Source organism: Corticium candelabrum, chromosome 4, assembly GCF_963422355.1.
Source record: "Corticium candelabrum chromosome 4, ooCorCand1.1, whole genome shotgun sequence".
Taxonomy (NCBI): domain Eukaryota; kingdom Metazoa; phylum Porifera; class Homoscleromorpha; order Homosclerophorida; family Plakinidae; genus Corticium; species Corticium candelabrum.
Window position 1 is genome coordinate 1,610,786 of NC_085088.1, and position 19,820 is coordinate 1,630,605.

General features: G+C 41.3%; 5 protein-coding genes across 5 annotated transcripts; 3 read left to right on the forward strand and 2 right to left on the reverse strand.

Moving 5' to 3' along the window:
* Positions 1-641: 641 nt before the first annotated feature.
* Positions 642-6,071, forward strand: LOC134178413 (cartilage oligomeric matrix protein-like). The gene is made up of 20 exons (XM_062645295.1): positions 642-732; positions 1,076-1,689; positions 1,800-1,896; positions 1,963-2,051; positions 2,114-2,278; positions 2,416-2,509; positions 2,562-2,825; positions 2,891-3,064; positions 3,127-3,254; positions 3,343-3,558; positions 3,618-3,884; positions 3,943-4,050; positions 4,105-4,383; positions 4,444-4,496; positions 4,557-4,738; positions 4,793-5,005; positions 5,071-5,264; positions 5,320-5,492; positions 5,558-5,697; positions 5,765-6,071. The coding sequence occupies exons 1-20, from the start codon at positions 675-677 to the stop codon at positions 5,767-5,769; spliced, it is 3,513 nt and encodes a 1,170-aa protein (XP_062501279.1). The 5' UTR covers positions 642-674; the 3' UTR covers positions 5,770-6,071.
* A 485-nt stretch (positions 6,072-6,556) lies between these two features.
* Positions 6,557-11,449, forward strand: LOC134178383 (tetratricopeptide repeat protein 38-like). The gene is made up of 12 exons (XM_062645260.1): positions 6,557-6,730; positions 6,792-6,837; positions 7,909-8,058; positions 8,735-8,873; positions 8,932-9,164; positions 9,226-9,335; positions 9,390-9,475; positions 9,860-9,947; positions 10,029-10,085; positions 10,144-10,200; positions 10,259-10,408; positions 11,221-11,449. Exons 1-12 carry the CDS (start codon positions 6,563-6,565, stop codon positions 11,299-11,301), a joined length of 1,365 nt encoding a protein of 454 aa, XP_062501244.1. The 5' UTR covers positions 6,557-6,562; the 3' UTR covers positions 11,302-11,449.
* A 459-nt stretch (positions 11,450-11,908) lies between these two features.
* LOC134178322 (probable aminopeptidase NPEPL1) lies at positions 11,909-15,717 on the forward strand. Its single transcript, XM_062645185.1, has 14 exons — positions 11,909-12,113; positions 12,165-12,365; positions 13,017-13,233; positions 13,385-13,452; positions 13,539-13,620; positions 14,198-14,340; positions 14,403-14,480; positions 14,534-14,634; positions 14,695-14,749; positions 14,810-14,878; positions 14,944-15,042; positions 15,105-15,182; positions 15,251-15,361; positions 15,421-15,717. Exons 1-14 carry the CDS (start codon positions 11,964-11,966, stop codon positions 15,589-15,591), a joined length of 1,623 nt encoding a protein of 540 aa, XP_062501169.1. The 5' UTR covers positions 11,909-11,963; the 3' UTR covers positions 15,592-15,717.
* Positions 15,718-15,747: 30 nt separating this feature from the next.
* On the reverse strand, positions 15,748-17,153 carry LOC134178323 (docking protein 4-like). Its single transcript, XM_062645186.1, has 5 exons — positions 17,033-17,153; positions 16,595-16,958; positions 16,342-16,528; positions 16,030-16,231; positions 15,748-15,968 (listed from the first exon to the last, which is right to left on the reverse strand). The coding sequence occupies exons 1-5, from the start codon at positions 17,141-17,143 to the stop codon at positions 15,780-15,782; spliced, it is 1,053 nt and encodes a 350-aa protein (XP_062501170.1). The 5' UTR covers positions 17,144-17,153; the 3' UTR covers positions 15,748-15,779.
* A 362-nt stretch (positions 17,154-17,515) lies between these two features.
* On the reverse strand, positions 17,516-19,816 carry LOC134178945 (docking protein 4-like). Its single transcript, XM_062645856.1, has 5 exons — positions 19,451-19,816; positions 18,987-19,353; positions 18,736-18,925; positions 17,870-18,077; positions 17,516-17,808 (listed from the first exon to the last, which is right to left on the reverse strand). The coding sequence occupies exons 1-5, from the start codon at positions 19,547-19,549 to the stop codon at positions 17,593-17,595; spliced, it is 1,080 nt and encodes a 359-aa protein (XP_062501840.1). The 5' UTR covers positions 19,550-19,816; the 3' UTR covers positions 17,516-17,592.
* Positions 19,817-19,820: the final 4 nt, after the last annotated feature.

A 19,820-nucleotide genomic window follows, 5' to 3' on the forward strand; every position in this document is an offset into this window, starting at 1 on the left:
AGGATATCATATGTATCTACGTTTGCATACATGAACGCAGATGCTAGGCTGTAAGATGGACAGATTACAAACCATGTCTCTAGTGTATCCGTTTTACTACTACGTATTTTATTAATTGTAACATATTTTTGGGATGATATTTGATACCGACGTGGGATAATACTGTATCTTGGGCAAAATTTTTCAGCGCGAAAACCATAATCTTACGACAATAGGTGTTAGAGCGTCTTTACATCAGATAGGCTCCTTTCTTTACCTTCTTTGGAAGTTAGTCTGTTTCTCACACTTCGTACGTCTGTTAGTGTAGTTGTAAATGTGATTGATTGAGAATGGTGGTTTGATGCCTGCTACTTAGGATTTGGCGACTGATTCTTAGAAAGAGACCGCGGAAGCGAATCCGAATGGTCGGTGAACCTACACGGTTTCGAGACGTGTGAGAGTGCTAAGCGAATCTGGAGGAGAAGTTGGGCTGTGGGATCATCAGCTGTGACACGCTGTGGATCCGCCTACTCCACGTGCCGACCGTGGAGTTACAGATTGACGAGGTCGACGGGGAGACGCTATCAATTATCACTGGTATGCGAGTGGGCACTGCCAAGATGATTGGTCGGCGCAGCTGTAAATACCAAGATAACTTTCTATTGCACCAGTTGGTTCTGTGCCACTGAGCAGTCATGAACGGATGCAGGCAGATTTCTGGATCGCGCGTCGTGCAAGGATTGTTTCTTGCTGGTAAGTGATGCAGCTGTGCTCGTTTTGCAGACGTCGTGTTTGCAAGACTAGACAGTGCTGGACTGCTGCACGTGTTGCAAGCTTAGAGAGCAGTGCGCGCCGCTTGCGTTTTCTCAGCCTATTCCTACGCTTCGTGCTAAATAACGGACTCTTCTAGTGCATCTCTGACTGCTCGTGGGTAGTCAGAGCTTGCCGTGTGCCGTAATACCCGTCCTACTTCTCACACCTCCGACAGCCGCGTTTGTCTTATTACATCATCGAGCAATTAACCTCACGCAATCGTGATCGTAGCAAGCATACTTCTACTTGCATTGATCTGATCTCATTCCTATTCATGATTCAGTTGCTCTCTCCACTGGTCTCATTGATCAAACGATTGCCAAGAGCAGTCCGATGGAAGAGATCGATGTCATTGACGAGGCGGGACTTTCCCCATCGGTCGCTCTGCAAACAGCACGTGTTGCCTACGACTTGGACGTGGGTATGCCACCGATCTACAAGTTCGACGCTCCAGACAGAGTGTTTCGCGTAGGCAAAGAGCAAACAGAACGGTTTGTGGCCGCCGTCAAGGAGGCGAAAGGATTCACGTTCACTGCAAACATTCGGCCTGCAAGCAAGAGCGGCAAGGGAATTTTACTGTCGGTCGACGAGCCGTTTTCGTATAAGCCCGCCTATATGCGTTTCTGCTACGACGCAGGAGCAGGGAAGTTTCTCATCGAGTACAGCACTAAAGGCAACAATGTCTACACGTGGTTTCGCAAGGTTTATCTCCGCTCGGATGAAATGAATCGAATTGTTTTAGTTGTGCACGTGCTAGACGTCATTCTCTTTGTCAACTGCCAATTGGTCGGTAGTGCCAAGCTGCAAGGACCAATCTACGAGACGCCGCTGGGTAAACAGGCGGAGTTTCGCTTGGGAAGAACGACCGCAAAAATTTGGAACCAGCCGCCATACAAGGTATTACATAAACTGTAGTGACTATTCTACCTAATACACCGTTTTCGGCTAGTACTGTGTCTTTTCGGTAATTGGCACAAAGAGGTGGTAATTTGACTTCGTTATTGCAGGGTGACATGCAAGAAATGAAATTTAGGTTCAAAGATGTGTCACCAGAAGCTCTTGGGAGTTATTGCTCTGCACGTGAGAAGAGAGACTATCTGAAGGGTAAGAATCTTTTGTTCCTGGTGAGGATAATTTTCTAAATAACTAAGTTGAAATGTTGTCTGTTAGCGCTGCTTACTATGAATGGATGTGCCAATTGCCCATTTGCCAGCCAACTTGTTGATCTATTTGAAGGCATGACCAAACAGCTAGAGGACGTACTGCTTTGTATTGAGGTGTTTTATTACCATTGTCTGACCATTGTGTTGTTATCGTGTAGTTGAATAGAAATCTACGTTGGAGGATCCAGTCAAAACCAAGCTTTGGAGAAATTTCTGGATCACTAACTGCTAGTGAAGGCAATTGCAGGGATCGTACAACAGGGTATAACTATTATCATGGGGAAACCTGGGCGTCTGATTCGTGCAGGAATTGCTCTTGTCATGTAAGTGAGTGTGTAGAGTAACAACTTTATGTGTACTATACGTATGTCTACACGTCTGCAAGTCTAAAAAGTTTTAGTGTTGTTTGAGATAAACTATCACACAACTGTGTCCAACAGTGGTTGTTGTCTCATTGCAGAGGGGGAAAATCACCTGTTTGGCAGTCAAGTGCGGTGCGTTAAATTGTGACTTACCTTACATTTTGCCTAATCAATGCTGCCCATCTTGCAAGGGTATGATCTTATTTGGAAATTAACCTACTTTCAAGTTTCAAGTTTGTTTTAGTTTTAGCATCTTCAGTTGAAATTGCTCTATTTGGAAATGAAACTGGATTAGGAAGGAGACAAGATCCCACTTCACATCCCAATGTCATTGAACCAGCTGTTACTTGGGGTGATTGGGGACCATGGGGCTATTGTAGCAAATCATGTGGAGGTGGCATCAAGAAGAGAATGAGGAGTTGTAACAGACTTACTGGGCATCCGGGAGGTCACAACTGTCTGGGTGCAGTAGTAGTGACAGAGCTGTGTCACCAATCTCCCTGTCCAAGTATGGCCATCATGTTATCGATAATATAAGTGACACCACCTATTGTTCGTCTTGTTGTTGTGTAGTTGATGGGGGTTGGTCAAGCTGGGGAGAATGGTCACGCTGCTCGACTAGTTGTGAGGAGGGCATTAGAGAGAGAGATAGGGAATGTGACAATCCTACTCCTGATAACGGTGGCATTGAATGTATTGGAGACAACAAAGACACCAAAAGTTGTGTTCTACTCAAAAAATGTCCTGGTAAGATGTCTGATAAGGAACTGTGAAATATTTAATTAATAGCTGCTGTTGTTTTCACTCAGCTCCTTGCACTCCAAACCCATGCTTTGAGGGAATACTAAAGTGCACCGCAGATGGATTTAACTTCACTTGTGAATCATGTCCACGTGGATATGAAGGAGATGGAGTAATCTGTGAGGACGTTAATGAGGTAAACTTACTTTGGAGAAATATGATATTATAGTGAAATAGATACATTGGTTGTGTTGACTAACATGGATTGGTTTCTGTTGTTGTAGTGCAAACATGTGCCAACTGCTTGCCACCGTCTGACGTCATGCAAAAATAAGAAACCTGGTTATCGATGCACTCCCTGCCCATCTGGTTATAAAGGAGGCGCAATAAAGGGAAATGACCTGAAAGACGCCAAAAGAAATAAACAGATTTGTGAAGATATTGATGAGTGTGCTAAGAATAATGGAGGATGCCGCCATGCTCCGTGCATCAATACAAATGTATAACGTGATTTTCCTGTTGATGTATTCACACGATAACTAATTAACGTTTGGTTTAGGGCAGTTACTATTGTGGACCCTGTAATCCTGGTTATTCTCGTGAAGGACAAAGCGACGGTCAATGCATTCTTGTTAATATTTGTCCTCTTGGATGGCACAACTGCACAGGAAGTTTTAGATGCCAGCCAGCAGGGAACTTGTCATTTGTTTGTGTGTGCCCTGATATTGGACATATTTCCAGAAATGGCACGTGCCTCAAGGACACCGACATTGATGGTTACCCAGACTTGGCAATCAAAGGATGTACCGAAAAGTGGTGTAAAAAGGTGACTTTTGCAATAGGAAAGTGACTCTTTGCATTGTTGTTACTGATTTGTTTTTCAGGATAATTGTCCATTAGTTCCTAACAGTGGACAAGAGGACTACGATGGCGATGGCATGGGGAATGCCTGTGATACTGATGATGACAACGATGGATTCAAAGATGATGTGGTATGTCAACAGTGGAAGTTTGGTGTAATTGCCTTTGTAGCATTCTCTTTTTAGGACAATTGTCCATTGTTACAAAGCCCCAATCAAGTTGATTTAGATAAGGATGGAGTGGGTGATGTTTGTGACAACTGTGTTCGAGTTAAAAATCCGTACCAAGAGGACTTCGATAAGGACTTGCTTGGCGATGCTTGTGATCCAGATCCAGATAAAGATGGCATTTTCAGTACACATGACAATTGTCCTCTGGTGCGAAATGATCAGCAGTATGACTATGATCAAGATCGAGTAGGCGACCACTGTGACAACTGCCCTTATGTGTCCAATACTGATCAAGTATGTTTTTGCAATTGTGTTTGGTTTAAGTTAAAGAGAGAAAAGGTTTTCTTTTGACAGAATGACAGAGATTTTGATTTGGTAGGAGATGCATGTGACTTGGACACAGATAGGTAAAATGGATGTACATCATAAACAGCTGTTTTTGGTTACCTTGCTTTTGTGACTTGAAGGGATCAAGACGGTGTTCAAGACGGTCTTGATATGTGTCCTCGAGTACAAAATGCTAATCAAGCAAACCATGATGATGATTCATATGGTGATGCGTGTGATAACGATGATGACAATGATGGTTTCATTGATCGTCGAGACAATTGTCGTCTTGTCAGAAATGTAAAGCAAGAAGATGTCAATGGTCAGCACCATTTGTAATATTGAAATTTAAGCAAATTAATTAACAACGCTTTAGGTAACGGTATTGGAGATGTTTGTGAAAATGATTATGATGGAGACACATTTGCTAATGACATCGATGTGTGCCCATACAACAGAGAAATAGATCGTGTCGACTTCATGAAGTTTCAAAATGTGCCATTACATCGTAAGCAGCCATTATGGAGAATTCAAGCAGATGGAGCAGAAATTATTCAAGAGAGAGCAAACACTGCGGGACTAGCTGTTGGTACGTTACTCCAACTGTCACATTTTATATGCTCTCTCTAATGTGTATGTTTGATTTACATACAGGCTACCACAAATTTTCTAGTGTTGATTTCAATGGAACCTTATTTGTGAATACCGATCATCACGACGACTATTTTGGATTTGTGTTCAGCTACCAGAGCAATAAACGATTCTATGTGGTTTTGTGGAAGAAAACTAAGGAACTACGACGATATGGAAAGGCATCATATATGGCCCTTCCCGGAGTTCAAATCAAAGTAAGAGAGATTTGTACAGTTATGGTCAGAAGTGATTTGAACTGATTGTGGTTAGGTGGTGAACTCTGTTACAGCAGCAGGTTCAGCTCTTGAACGTGCTTTATGGTATACTGGATCAACACGTAGACAAGTAAATCTGTTATACCATGATCCTAAGCAGACACCATGGAAAAGCAATACAGCATACCGTTGGATGCTGAACCATGATGTAGACAGCAGTCGAATGAGGTATTAGTTTCTTAATAATTTAAACAGTTGTTAGCAGCGTGAGGTGTATGAATGCTTTGCACTAGGTTGCGGATCTATGAAGGCGGTGATGAAATTATTGACACTGGTTTACTTTATGATCGGACATTACGCGGCGGTCGATTAGGTTTCTTTGTACTTTCACAACCTCAAGTGATATGGTCTGATTTGAGCTACAGATGCAAAGGTAAAGCACTCTTTGTCGCAAGTCAACATCATCACTTAATGATGTTCTATACACTTGTCTTGCTTAGATTAACCTGACTGGTTTGTGAGGTATCTACTGATGAATATTTCCACAGAAATCTAATTGGAGGAGTTTGAGAAGAGGCAATCAATTTGTATTCTAGGAAACTATAGTTACATTAGTAATACATGCATCTATACTTCTAGCAGACTTTTTGGAGTTGTTTTTAAAGTTTGTTTGACAATGGATACTGAGAGGAGGTAGAGACACATGAACTCAACATATTATGACGTATAAGCGGACTTGCCTATGTATAGACTACATAGTATGAGTTTTGTTAGAATTTGGAAGAAGTGAGCCAAGCTACAAGATTATCACTTTTGCCTTAGATGAAAGAACATCCGCATGACATTCCCGTACTCTTAATGAATTAATTAATTAACAGTTGCATGCAAATTTAGCAGCAGGAACTAATCTGGTCGACAGTAATTCCGATAACTAGAAATAATCAAGGCCTGACTCAATGGTATGACTTGATCTAGCAATGAGTCTTGTCACACGTGACGGTGACATACAGTAATCAACTCTTTCAAATGACTTCAGACCAGACCCTTGTGTCACCTTTGTGTCAACAGAGCTTTGCTACATAGTTTCTCCAGTGTTAGTCACGTGCTTGCAAATGTCAGTGATGAATAACTACACTATACTACACTACACACTAAAACAGATATTGAAAGCCAAGAAAGCATAGAGACGGCAAGAAAGGGTACCATCTACAAAAACCGTTTATTCAGTCTTTAGCAAAGAAACGACTCGCTAACTCAGCCACATTTGATATTGCGCATGCGTAGAGGCAGCAATCAAAATGCTGCAGTGCCCTTTGGGTCTGCAGTATACTACGGAGAGTAAAGACGCCGTGCTAGAGTTTCACAAGGCAGTTGTTGCTTTAGCTGAATACAGTTCAAATGTATCTACTTTTCTTGACAAAGCTCTTGAATGCGACCGTAACTTCATCATGCCGCATGTATTGAGGGTAAAAATAAAAGAAACTGCGCGTCTACATACTCATTTTATTTATACTTTGTTTCTGTAAGGGCTGTTGGATCGTAACAGGTGGAGGTCTATCTTTTGATGAGAAACGTAAGGACTGCATGCTTGTGTAGACTGGAATTGGGGCAGTAGAGTAGAGCCAGTCGTTGTTGAAATAGGCCCGGGGAAGTAAGGTAGCCAGTAGACATAGTTAGTAGACATAATCCAGCGTTCAATTATTGTGTTTAGTGCTCAATTTAGAATTATAGAGTATTATAGCAATTCAAAAATTTTTTCAAGTGTTGTTAATTAATGACACATTCGAACTTGTTATTGTTGTTAATTAATATAGAATTTATTCCAAATTTAGAAGCTGGCAAAAATATCGTTACTTGTCATTTGAACCTCCAATTGCAAGTCACCTGAAGGGTTCTAAACTTGTGACTGCCGCAGAACAGCTCATCGGGGATAATGGGTGACACCCCTAGAGATGTTGGTGCCCAGGCGCTTTGAGCCTTATGGTAGATCTGCGCTTGATACTGTTGGCTTTATATATTGTCATGCAGTAATATGTAGTTTGTCAGACATGTTTATGTAATGTTAGCAGACCTAAATTATAATGTTTACATTAATAATTTTTTATTAATATTAATGATTTATTAGCAGATGACTGCAGGTCTGACCTTGTGCTAACTTACTGAACCAACTGAATTTGATTGTGTGTGTGTGTGTGTGTGTGTGTGTGTGCGCGCGCGCGTGCATGTGTGTGTGTGTGTGTGTGTGTGTGTGTGTGTGTGTGTGCGTGTGTGCGTGCGTGCATGCATGCGTGCATGTGTGCATGCGTGAGAGGGAGGGAGGGAGGGAGAGGGAGGGAGGGAGGGAGGGAGGGAGGGAGGGAGTGGATTTGTGACTTTGGGCTGCTACTGTACTACTAGATCTAATATGATAGACTATGACACTTTATTACACTCAGTCACAATTCTTAGACTATTAGTGTAAATCTGCTAAATTATTTTATGGTTAGCATATTTCTAGAATATCTCACACTTTCATCTCTCCAACTTTGTGCAAGTTATGTAGTAGCTGCAGTAGTAATTAGTGAGCTAATTTCCTTAAATCTGTGATATAAGACTGTTGATGCGATTGGTATATACATTGTGTTTGTCATACTTTTGTTTCCAGTAAAGGCCTGCTTAACTGCTGTGTCTGATCCTGATACTAAACTTACTTGGCGGGAGTCCAAACACGTTGAAGCAGTGCAGAAACGAGCTGCTGGTGATGCCAAGGGAGCCATTGATACTTGGGAAGAAATACTACTGCATTATCCAATTGGTATATTTGATTAGAGATTTACAAGTTGTGAAAATTGTGTGTGTGTTTGTGTGTGTGTGTGTGTGTGTGTGTGTGTGTGTGTGTGTGTGTGTGTGTGTGTGTGTGTGTGTGTGTGTGTGTGTGTGTGTGTGTGTGTGTGTGTGTGTGTGTGTGTGTGTGTGTGTGTGTGTGTGTGTGTGTGTGTGTGTGTGTTGTTGGCAACTGGTTATTGGCATTTCGTTGGTTAATGTATGAGTATGCAGGAATGGGTTATCGTATGATTGGCGTGCTGTGGCTTTTACCAGCTCAAGGGGCAGGGTTTCACCGAAGGTAAAGCCGAGGGCTGTAACCCCATTTCAAATTCTGGTGCGCTATTGTAATCATACAATAAGTAATGTATACTATGGTCACCTGACATGTATAAGTGAGGTTGTGATATTAAGCGGAAGTGACTTACTGCACACTTGCTGTGCAATATGTCTTATACACCATCTAAATATGCATTTGTGACTGGTCGCACGTCATGTGACCACGGTATAAGAAAGGATTATGGCAGGGAAATTGGCAAGAAATTTTGATCTGATAGTTTTAGTGAGGCTTAGATTGTCACTGAGATGTTGCCATTGACAGTGCAGTCAGCGTTGTAATCTTGCAATGAGCTAATTGTTAATAATTAATTCTGTTGGCATATTACTAGATTTGCTAGCTACTCGCCTTGCAGCTGGACTATACTTTCTAATTGGTGATTCAACGAATATCCGGGACTGTCTTTCTAGAGTGCTACCCGCATGGAGTAGTACACCAACACCACCTGGTTATGAATGTGTACTTGGCTTGTAAGCCATATTCAACTGATTCAGTGATTGTGACTAAAGTCGAAATATGTAACAACAGGTATGCCTTTGGCCTGGAAGAGTCTGGTGATTGTAGGAAAGCTGAAGAAATAGCTCGACAAGCACTTGATCTTAATCCGGATCTTCCTTGGGCAATTCATGCACTTGGTCATGTTTATGAAGAAACTAGACCACCAGAAGAAGGAATTGAACACATGACGACATGGAAACTTCATTGGATAGACTCAATTTTGTCTGTTCACATGACTTGGCATTTGTGTTTATTCTATCTTGGTGAGAGTCAATTTGTAATTATAATTTTCGTGTTGAGTGTAGCCACAAAGGGTTATTTCAGACTTTGGCGATCTGGCTGCTGTGCTGGAAGAATATGATGGATATATGAAACCAAGAATGGATGATATCTTTGCACTTGTTGATGGTTGCTCTCTTCTGTGGCGACTGGAGGTTAATAATGAGCTCGTTCTGATAGCATGCATTAGACGATTTTCTTGTGTTTAGTGTTCTGGATTTTCTCCCGGAGAAGAACGATGGGCTGCTCTCACAGAGAAATTAGTAGCTGCAACTGACAATCATGCCATGGCATGGTAGGTCCAGGATAAGTTAAATTTATTGTTGCAAGTGGGTAGAATAATGTAAGTTGTGCTTGTAAATGGGATTAAATGAGCCTCCTAATGCTGATGCTGGTGTTTGCATGTAAGTTGTGGATGTGGGTTGAGTACTGAAGCGGTTAATTGTCTTATATGCATAATGCATAGAGAGTATCAGATACAGTTAGATACATTTATGGTTAGCTTTACTTTACTCAGTCTAAAGATTGCCAAACTTGTTGCACTGCAAATTTTAGAAAGTGCCAAGGCAGCTGTGGCTGTTTCTATAAAGGGCGATCGAAATTCTGTTGACATTTCTAATGCATTGACGTCAACGGTTTCTTCTATCTGTTCGTTCATTGTGTCTTCTTGTTTTCCAAGGTTTGATTTGCACATAATGATGGCCTTGTCTTGCAAAAGTGCAAAGGATCAGGCAGCACGTTTGCTGTTGGCAAAGAACTTACTTGATGTAAGTAACGATATTTATGCATGTAGCATATTGTTGCTATAAACAAATTTTCTACTAGTCGTAATGAACTGTTCTCTTTAGTCGATGAGTGAATATGTACCTACCGGCAAGACAATAAACCATGTTGTTACACAAGAAGTATATTATGAATTCATCTTTTTTTGAGGTTTTAAACTTCTAAATGTGTTGCTTAAAGGTTGGACTGCCAATGTGTGAAGCCTTTTTGGCATATGGCAATGAAGAGTATGACAAGGTAAATGAATTTTTATTCTGACAAAAGTTTGGATATTGGAGGCACCTGATGATTGCAGGCTTTGTCTCTTTTGTTGCCTGTGAGGCGCCAGACTGCAAGACTAGGATGGAGTATTGCCCAGAGACACGTCATTTTTCTCACTGTTGTAAAAGCTGCTATCAATGCCAAGAACTATCGGACTGCTTTGGCATTGCTGTCAGAGCTCAAGGTATTGTTTTGATGCATATACTATAGTGTTCAACTGGCAAGCCACGGCAAAAACCAACAGTTTTCATTTATTTAAACAAAACATGATCCAACAGACATTCAGGGATGTGACAATTATGGTTGCTAGTGCACCATATTTGTGCATTCCACCAGAAAGCAGGATATCAATAGTGATAGAAACATTTCTTCATGAGAAGAATTGTGCCACTTTCATAGTATCTTCTGTTGCTATTCTTTTCTGTATACTTTCAGTGCAGTCAACATTAAAAAGGGTCAATGTTAATGATGATGATAATGATTGCATGATGATTATATCTATTTCACACCAGAAAGGCACAGTACAGTACCCACATCTGTGAAGTAGTACAGAAAAAAAGAAAAAATAGAAGAAGAGATTACGAAGTAGACAATCTGTTACATAACTCTTCATAACTATAATGACGAGAGCCGTCTAACCCTTATCTATTCCTGTCAGATGTCCATACACGAGGTTTCTTTGATTTGTGTGCTTAGGGTTATCTATCTCATCACTTCACACATTGTGCAATCCTCGGTGCAAAATACAGCCTGTACTCAGAGCACCTTTTTCAAGTGCTTCCTTGTACTATCTTTTGAGCCTGTCATGTACAGATTCTCAACCCATCTCAAGACCTTTACGGATGTTAATAGAATATTGCTTATTTAATGAGCTATATAGGTGTGTAGTATTAGACTGAAGCGTTTTGTCAGACAGCTGTGTCTTACAATATACTTTTGGAAATGTTTTGTGTCTTTGGTGTACATCTTTCTTGATTAGTTTATTGCCTTTTTAAGGAGCTCAAGCCTAAGCATATTGCTACAGCAAGGATGTTTTCCATGGTCAAGGAGCAGCTTTATCAGCAAGAGAAAAAATAGAACAAGATTTGGTTCAACGCTGAGCTGTCTTTAGATCTTTATTTATTTGTATGTCTTTGTTGTCATGGTACTTGTATACTTACTTGTTCAATTGTTAGCAGTTTGGCTTCTTTTTATTATTTTATTTGCTAATTCAGTTGCTCTTGTATGAGTGTTGTCTAGCTAGGATATTTTGTGTGGCGACAATAGTAATCTTGGTAAATTACTTACATCTTTGATTCACAACTAAGTTAACAGAAGGAGACATGCACATCACAAACTCAGTTGGGGAGCAGCCAGGGGCCTAGATATATTGATCGATGTTTGATGTTTTAGGTTCTCTACCAATGAACTTTGTTGCTTAATTAATTAAACATGTAAGACGATATTTTGCATAATACTAAAGGTTCTCTCTTTACATTAGACACTTACATTGTTCATGTAGATTTAATCAAATTACATAGCTTTCTAGGCTAGGCCTGAGTATGTAAATCCCCTTTGGAGTTTGATCATGAGGTGGATACGTGCCTCAGAAGGTTTATGTAGTGATGCCACAAAGTTCTAGGGCTTCAAAAAGTGAGGATTACGTGAGACCAACCAATGGAAAGTTTTTTCTCGACAATCGCGCGATCCATACGCGAAAATTGGAATTCCGAGGCCCAAACTCCCGGACAAAAAGCAGCATGGTTGTTGTAGAGCTGAAATTTTCTAGTTCCATTTCAGAAAGCGATCCACAAGAGCAACCATGCTTAATCATTGGACAACTCGAACATCTCAAGGATGCCGACTTTGCAGACATTCGGAAAAAGTTGAAGCCACGTGTCGAAGAGAAGGTGACTGTTTCATGTCACCATATCCAACACGCTTAATCTTATATTGTGTAGACCTTTAAAGCTGCTGTAGGATTGGTTCGCCCTCCTAGTGTGCCAGGTACGAGCTGTTCAACGTGCAGTGTTTGGTTGAACAAGGTCGTTGTGGCCGCACTTCCTCAGTGTGTCAGTCGACACAACTCTGATGCTCGTCCTCATGCTCTAACGAAAGCTGTCTCTAGTGGATTACGTGGGCGAACTGATGAAGTAATATTGGTAAGTTTCTTGATTGTACCTTTGTTTCACAGATTGTAAATTGCGCTGGTCGCTGTTGGGATCGAAATAGAGAGAATTTGTATGCTTTAGTATGTGTTTTGCTTGGTGAATGGTGAATGGTGTTAAACTTTCCAATTCAATTTGCATGTGTAATTTATAATTTAATTAACACCTCAACACTTTAGGATTGGTGTATTTGGTGTAACTAACAGATTGGTGTATGCTGCTGTAAACAGGCAAATGGTAGATCAAATTGTACACATTATTTGTTCACAATTGCCAATTGGTAAGTGCACTAAAATATCTTTCCAGTCATGAGCGTTTAATATGAAGTCTGTAGCTTACCTACAGTATGCAGTGGGTACATTAGATGACTGCTTATGGACAACACTCAAAGAGTTGATCCCTAAACTGTATATGGCTCAGCTGCCTTTAGTATTTATAATGAGTGACTTTTTAAGAACATTCTCTTGATACTTAGTTTTTACTTGTTTACAGCACTTTACTCTGATGATAGTACATTTTAAGTACATTTTTATACTAGAGGTTGGTGTAAAGAGTAATGATATAATTTGGATAGTATCCATATATATTGAGGAGCGTGTTGCTGGTTCAGTGTATAGTATGTGTGCTTTGTCATCTTGTGTATAGGTTGTTTGTCCAGAAAAGGAGGCATTTGCATCTGCATGCGCTATTGCTAGAGCATTTCCTCTGTTCAATGAGAAGGTGCCTAGGGATGCCAGTGACGGCAAAGACTCATCAGCTGTCAAATCTCGATGTGTGACTATAGAATTTCTGCTTGCCGGTCCTGATAAGGGCAAGACATTGATGCCTGGTGCTGAGGAAGCGATGGCAGCAGCAGCAGATGGTCTGTAACAGATTTACTGTACTGAACAGCTACCGTTAAAATTAATATATTTTCTAAGTCTCCAAAATTTTAAACTTGGTGTATGTGAGGAAACTTAAATAAAACTAAATTAATATCTGTTGCAAGTTTAGTCATTTTATGTCATCTTTAGGGATTAGGTTGGCTGCTAAGATTGTTGATGCTCCTTGCAATCTTATGCATACGGATATTTTTCTGGAGGTTTGTATTACTATTGGCTAATTGCTATTACGGGTATTTTGATTGTTGTATTATATTGGTTGTTATTGTTACTTTGTGGCTTGTAGCATGTTCGTGCTGTGGCTAAGCGTCTTCGAATCAAACCAGTCATAATTCAAGGAGAAAGCCTTGACAAAGGTGGATTTGGAGGTTGGTTTACATGCTAGAGTTACACCAATAATCGAATCGGTTATCGTCTGATATAGGCATCGGTTTTATATTGGAATCGACAAATCTTGCATAGGTGCACTCTGATAGGTTATGCATACGTAGTCAGTTCAATAGGGCTAAGTGAGCTGCGTGCATGCCGAAACAGTCCCTCATGTAGTAGCAATTTGAGGTGACCGAGCACACAGATTCGTGTGCTGCAAAGCTTGTAAAACATCAACATCAATGATAATCTATAAAATATAATTACGTCAGATATTTGTATGGCAATTGGTATCGAGTATCGGTATCGGCTTTTTGCTTGGATATTGGTTATCGGTATATCGGCCAAATACCCTAATCAGTGCAGCTCTATTACATGCATAATCTGCAAGTTAAATGTGTAGCAATGCTCTATCTAAATTGATTTATCTGTAATTTTTTTATTTGTTGGAAGTAGATGTCAGAGGTACGTTAACAGTAATGTTTCCATGAGATGTTTTAGGATATTTTTAATAATATTAGATATGTAGTTTGCAATGTAGCTTGCTTGTTTTCTACATAACAATGTTGCTTTTAGGAATTTATGGTGTTGGTAAGGCTGCCGTTCATCAACCAGCTTTGGCTGTTCTCAGTCATACACCAAAGGGTGCCACTAAGAATATTGCTTGGGTTGGCAAGGGAATTGTTTATGACACTGGCGGTCTCTGCATCAAGGACAGAGTTTGTAGCTTATATCTGCATTACCGACATACATATTGATTGTTGATTGTCTTTTTGTTCAGTTGCACATGGTAGGAATGAAGAGAGATTGTGGAGGTGCTGCAGCCATTTTGGGTGCATTTGAAGCTGCTGTGACTTTGGTGTGAATCTTTATTGCCATGTGAAGATGCTCTACTGACAAGTTATTGTGTAGGGGTTCAACGAGAACCTTCATGCAATATTCTGTCTGGCCGAAAATGCAGTCGGGCCCATTGCAACTCGACCTGACGACATTCATAAACTCTATTCAGGAAGGTTAGTTGCAGTCAAGTGGATTTGTTTTGTGACATTTGTATTTGTGTTTGTCTCCCTCAGGACTGTCGAGATCAATAATACTGATGCTGAGGGACGTTTAGTGCTTGGAGATGGAGTAAGTGGGTTTTAGTGAGTTTACTACTTGAAAATGATGCAACGTGTTGTACTTGTGTAGGTTGCATATGCTCGCAAAGACCTGAATGCTGATGTTGTTGTTGACATGGCAACACTGACTGGAGCACAGGTGAGAGGTTTATTAATGAATTTGATAGGATTGTGTTATGGTAGCTGCATTGTATCTGTTTACAGGGTATCAGCACTGGGAGATTCCATGCTGCGGTTTTGACGAACAAAGAGGACTGGGAGCAGTCTTGTATGACCGCTGGAAAGCTTAGCGGTGATTTAGTGGTTTGTGCCTTCGTTGGTGTATCATTCGGTGATTCAGCTGTTGGGGATCCCTTTTGTTACAGTTTCCCATTCCGTACTCTCCCGAGCTACATTTTGGCGAGTTCAACAGTGTAATTGCAGACATGAAGAACTCGGTCGCTGTGAGTTGCAGTTTACTAGGGATGAGGAGACTTTATGTCTGAAAGTGAGGCTTCATCTTTTACTATAGGACCGCTCTAATGCACAGAGTTCTTGTGCTGGCCTTTTCATACACTCACACTTGGGCTTTGACTATCCAGGTGTGTGGGTACACTTGGACATTGCTGCGCCATGCCATGCAGTATGACAATTATTTACACATGTGGTGTGATTGTGGATATTTACAGTTATCTCTTTCAGGGAGAACGTGCAACTGGTTATGGCGTTGCCATTCTTCTGGCTCTCTTTGGTCAGTCTTCCGGAAACTCGCTGTTGCAGTTTTTGGGTCCACAGTGTGAAATATCTGTGGTGGACAATGATGCACAAACACAACCTCCTCCGTCTAAAAAGAGAAAGGCGAAGGAGGGGTGAATATAGATTACATTGATTGGTGACCATTACAGAATGACGAGCGACAATTGGTTTGACGTCTCTTGTAATACTTTTGACTGATGTGTGTATGTTGTCTATTCTAAAAGCACTATGTACTAAGAACTACATTAGAGCGACCAAATCTCCCACAAACTAAAATCCAGCAACATGTTTACAACTAATGGCAATTATACTTTGTGCATATAGTGCCCGTCACTTGCTGCCTTGCTGTCTTCACGGTTCGTTTGTAATGCCATGTAGCCTGATGGAGGTGGCTTTACTGCTTTGGCGGTAGCCGAGGCGGTTATTCGTTGTTCATAATGTCTTGGTTCATCGATAGTTGATGCGTTCAGGCTGGCGTATGGACCATTTGTGTTCTATAGTGCATTTCATGTTCAGTTACCAATACACATACCGTACTGATGTACATGTACAAACCGGTTTTGCTCTTGTGTTAATTCTTATGTGTGGTAATTCCAATGGGCTCTTGGTTTGAGATTTACGTATGGGTGGTGTTGATGGAGGAGTAAGACCCGTTGTGACCCAGTTTTCTGAATTGGTATGTACAATTTGATAGATCTTGGCTGCTTGATTTCCCTTTGTCATAAATTTGAATGTTCCTTCTCCTGTAGTGCATCGTCTGGTTTGCATCAACACACTAATCAGCTACATAGTGTGTCACGTGCACACACACACACACACACACACACACACACACACACACACACACCACACTGAATGATGCATTACCTTCCTGCTTCTAATACGAAATGATCATTTCCGTGTCCATATTGTCTTATCAAATTGAGAGGCCACGATTCGATGTATTGCTTAGACTTTAGGTCCTTCAGATAAATCTCCCCCTCAGTGACGACCAGCTCGCATTCACCTGTAAAATTCAGTTTGGGCTGCCGATCAACAGTCACGATAAACTTTGCTACATACAACAATCAATTTGTTAAATCGATGTAAATAGTATAAAAGCAATGTTTAAATTACACACCAGTCTTCTCTTCAGTTATCGTTGGAGTTGATCCCCATGTTGCCCGTTTCTGTAAGTTTGATACTCTAGGACTACCAGCAGGCTGTTCTGGCGGTTTCTCTAATGTTTCTCCCATGAGAGCTGCCAGCCAGTCTTCGGCGTCTGCCATAGACGAACATTTGAATACATGAGCCGTATGACCACACTCAATAAGAAGTTTTTTAGATTCTCCGTCTTTGACGTAGGCGTTGGTCATGTCAGTAAGAGGTATAAAACCCTTCAAGCACGTGAGATCGTTCGCCAATTTTTCGTCTTTGTAGAACTCCAGGCGAGCTCTTCCACGCACTGATGTGCTCCGCAAGACATACCACAACTTATGTCCAGTCTTTTGTAAACATGAGCATGGAAACAGGATGTAATAAACATTGTTGTATTACCACGTGTAGAAATTGAACTTACTAGCTTCCGCAAGAAAGATTCAGTTAGTCGAGATCTCGATGCGGCTTCAGAGATCGACGTACATTGGGTCATGTACCCTCTTTTGACGACGTCCTTACCTTCCACAGCCATTCAAGCCACGCCCATATCTCCGGGATTTGTGACATCCGGGCACATAAATAACTACTCTATTAATTTAAGTATAACCCCTAACGCCGGATGTTTAACTGAGCACTGAGAATTTTATCAACCGCGCGCGCGCGCGTGTGTGGTGTGGTGTGGTGTGTGTGTGTGTGTGTGTGTGTGTGTGTGTGTGTGTGTGTGTGTGTGTGTGTGTGTGTGTGTGTGTGTGTGTGTGTGTGTGTGTGTGGCAAATTCGAATGCTAGAAGTTTCTATTAAATGCAGCAATCTGAAATGTGTGATTCTCTCTAACTCTACAATAGTCTATATATAAATAATTATTATAATTATCTATTATGTAGGTGTAGTAATTAAGAGGTACCTATGATTTGTTGAATTAATTGCTTTATTTAATCTAAAATATCACAAAGTTATTAAACTGCTACTGAAAATCTACATATCAAGCATGTTCCAGTTGCATATATTGCTGCTGATCTACAGAGGCACTTTTGCTTGTTTCATCCATTATCAGTGTTGTGTAGTCCCTCAGAGATACCTGATCATAAGATTTAGCTGACTGGCTCGTCATGTATGTCATTGATTTAGGTGATGATGGTTCAGCAGTTACTGGAAGCAAATCGGTATATTCAGATCCACAATAAGAATCCTTCCTGTTCTACACAAGCAGCAGCTCTATTAGAGATGAAATAGGTAGCTTGAAATTAATCTTTTCTAACCGTTGGTGTCATTGCACTCTCATCTATACAGTCATAAACATTTTCAATTGTGGTTGGAAGCGCAGGTGGAGACGGAGGTCTCGGCAGAGCTGATGAAGAATTTAATTTTGCTCGAGTTTCTGAATTGGCATGGACAACACGATATATTGCAAGACCATCATTATTTGTGGTTTTGAATCGAAAAATCCCTTCTCCTGTGTTACAACGTCTAGGAAACACAAGACAATTATAAACTTTAATAATAATATAATAATATAACAGTAATAACATATCTAAAAATTAAATTATGTGTGTAGTGCATGTGTGGTGCTATAACTCAGTTGGTTAGAGAGTCATCCTATGGAGGAGTGAGTACATGTACTGTACATCCGGAACCCAGCCATCAGGCTTGCAAGTTCAAGTCACAGTGATGGCGATCTATTTCATGCTTTCCTTGGGCAAGAAACTTACACACAATTGCCTCTCTTGACTCAGGAGTATAAATAAGTACCTGGTCATTGACTGGGGTGGCAAATGTCCCCCACTGCAACAAAGAACTGGGTCCAGGTGGGACTTCCAGTGCCCACATGGTGTCACAGTCCGTGCTTCTGCAAGTACCTGGCCAGGCTCCAGGAACCTAGCCAACCCAGCAGCTCTTTATCCATTTGCCATTTGCCTTGTGCTTGTACACATACAGATAAAACCATCTGGCTAGAATATGCTCTATTTGTTATTTATTTGTAATTGAGGAATAATCTACTGTAGGCAGGAACCTGGTAATTTGAAAGTAACATCTACCACAGTAGACCAGTAACTTAGTTGGGTGGGTGGGTGGGTTTATCAGGCTTCAACCATGTCCTGCTATTTACTGTATGGAATTGTCTCACCTTCCTGCCTCTAACCAAAAATGGTCTGAACCATTTCCGTATTGTCGTATCAAGTGAAGAGGCCACACGTAGACTGACCTCTTGGTCTTAGGATCTTTCAACTGGATGTCCCACAGCGTAATGACTAGCTCACACTTTCCAGAGAAATGCAGATTAGGAAAATGCTTATTAACAGTCACAGTGAAACTTGCTAAAAGTAGACAATAATAGTTTCACAATGTTGCAGCAGGACGCAACAGACACGTTCAAACCGTGTTTATCCTCCACTCTCGGTGTGTCCTCATTCTGCCCTATGCCCGGCCTTGACATATCCTGTTCAGGCCAAACTCTCGACCTCGATCTCGGCAATTGATCAGCAAGCAACTTTGTCAGTGCTTCCACCCACTCTTGTGCGTCTGCGGACGACGAACATTTGAATGTATGAACGATATCCGGCCATTCGACCACCAATTTTTTTGAGTCACTGTCGTGTAAGCGGACACCGGTCACGTCAGTGAGTGGCACACAGCCTCTCAACTGTCCTGCATCATCGGCAGACTTTTTGTCTTTGTAGCATTCGAGACGAGCTCGTCCGCGGCTCGAACGGCCGCGTAAGAGATACCAGAGCTTGCGACCCGTCTAGGAATCAAGCGACATCGTTGATGAGTTTACAGAATACCAAACGATGAGTGAAAGAGATGCAGTTTATACAATTGAGGTAACATGCGTAGCTCACCAGCTTCTTCCAGACTGACCCTATCGATGCTGCTTCGGATGTGGATGGGCATTTGTGCCCGACATGAGTCATAGGCCCACAGTTTGCAACGTCGCTCATCGTCTCGTGGATGCAAACCCAATATAGGCCTAACAGATGTGTGCGCACTGTACTCCTCTTGAAGGGTAATAAAAGCCGTATGCAGGTTTGCACTAGACATGAATATGCTAAGAGTTTACGCTAACGTACGCGTAAAACGGAAAGTGGGTGTCGATTTTATTGAATCGGCGCAACACGGGTCTGGGAGGCCGAAGAAATGATCAGATCCATAGTCCTCTAAATACGGCTCTGATCAGATCTAATCGAACAAAGGTGCGTAGAACGTCTAAAA

What these genes read in the sequence shown, in the direction of transcription:
- LOC134178323 (XM_062645186.1), bottom strand. Translation starts at nt 17,143, where the DNA reads ATGGCTGTGGAAGGTAAGGACGTCGTCAAAAGAGGGTACATGACCCAA. An exon ending in AATCTTTCTTGCGGAAGCTA is followed by an intron (nt 16,959 to 17,032) that starts GTAAGTTCAATT and finishes TGTTTACAAAAG; the next exon opens with ACTGGACATAAGTTGTGGTA. An exon ending in TTCGTATTAGAAGCAGGAAG is followed by an intron (nt 16,232 to 16,341) that starts GTAATGCATCAT and finishes GATGCAAACCAG; the next exon opens with ACGATGCACTACAGGAGAAG.
- LOC134178322 (XM_062645185.1), top strand. Translation starts at nt 11,964, where the DNA reads ATGGTTGTTGTAGAGCTGAAATTTTCTAGTTCCATTTCAGAAAGCGAT. An exon ending in TGACAAAGGTGGATTTGGAG is followed by an intron (nt 13,621 to 14,197) that starts GTTGGTTTACAT and finishes TGTTGCTTTTAG; the next exon opens with GAATTTATGGTGTTGGTAAG. An exon ending in CATAAACTCTATTCAGGAAG is followed by an intron (nt 14,635 to 14,694) that starts GTTAGTTGCAGT and finishes TGTCTCCCTCAG; the next exon opens with GACTGTCGAGATCAATAATA.
- LOC134178945 (XM_062645856.1), bottom strand. Translation starts at nt 19,549, where the DNA reads ATGAGCGACGTTGCAAACTGTGGGCCTATGACTCATGTCGGGCACAAA. An exon ending in GGTCAGTCTGGAAGAAGCTG is followed by an intron (nt 19,354 to 19,450) that starts GTGAGCTACGCA and finishes CTTGATTCCTAG; the next exon opens with ACGGGTCGCAAGCTCTGGTA. An exon ending in TTTTGGTTAGAGGCAGGAAG is followed by an intron (nt 18,078 to 18,735) that starts GTGAGACAATTC and finishes TGTGTTTCCTAG; the next exon opens with ACGTTGTAACACAGGAGAAG.
- LOC134178413 (XM_062645295.1), top strand. Translation starts at nt 675, where the DNA reads ATGAACGGATGCAGGCAGATTTCTGGATCGCGCGTCGTGCAAGGATTG. An exon ending in TGTGACTTGGACACAGATAG is followed by an intron (nt 4,497 to 4,556) that starts GTAAAATGGATG and finishes TGTGACTTGAAG; the next exon opens with GGATCAAGACGGTGTTCAAG. An exon ending in TTCCCGGAGTTCAAATCAAA is followed by an intron (nt 5,265 to 5,319) that starts GTAAGAGAGATT and finishes GATTGTGGTTAG; the next exon opens with GTGGTGAACTCTGTTACAGC.
- LOC134178383 (XM_062645260.1), top strand. Translation starts at nt 6,563, where the DNA reads ATGCTGCAGTGCCCTTTGGGTCTGCAGTATACTACGGAGAGTAAAGAC. An exon ending in TCATGCCGCATGTATTGAGG is followed by an intron (nt 6,731 to 6,791) that starts GTAAAAATAAAA and finishes TGTTTCTGTAAG; the next exon opens with GGCTGTTGGATCGTAACAGG. An exon ending in TCTATCTTTTGATGAGAAAC is followed by an intron (nt 6,838 to 7,908) that starts GTAAGGACTGCA and finishes TTTTGTTTCCAG; the next exon opens with TAAAGGCCTGCTTAACTGCT.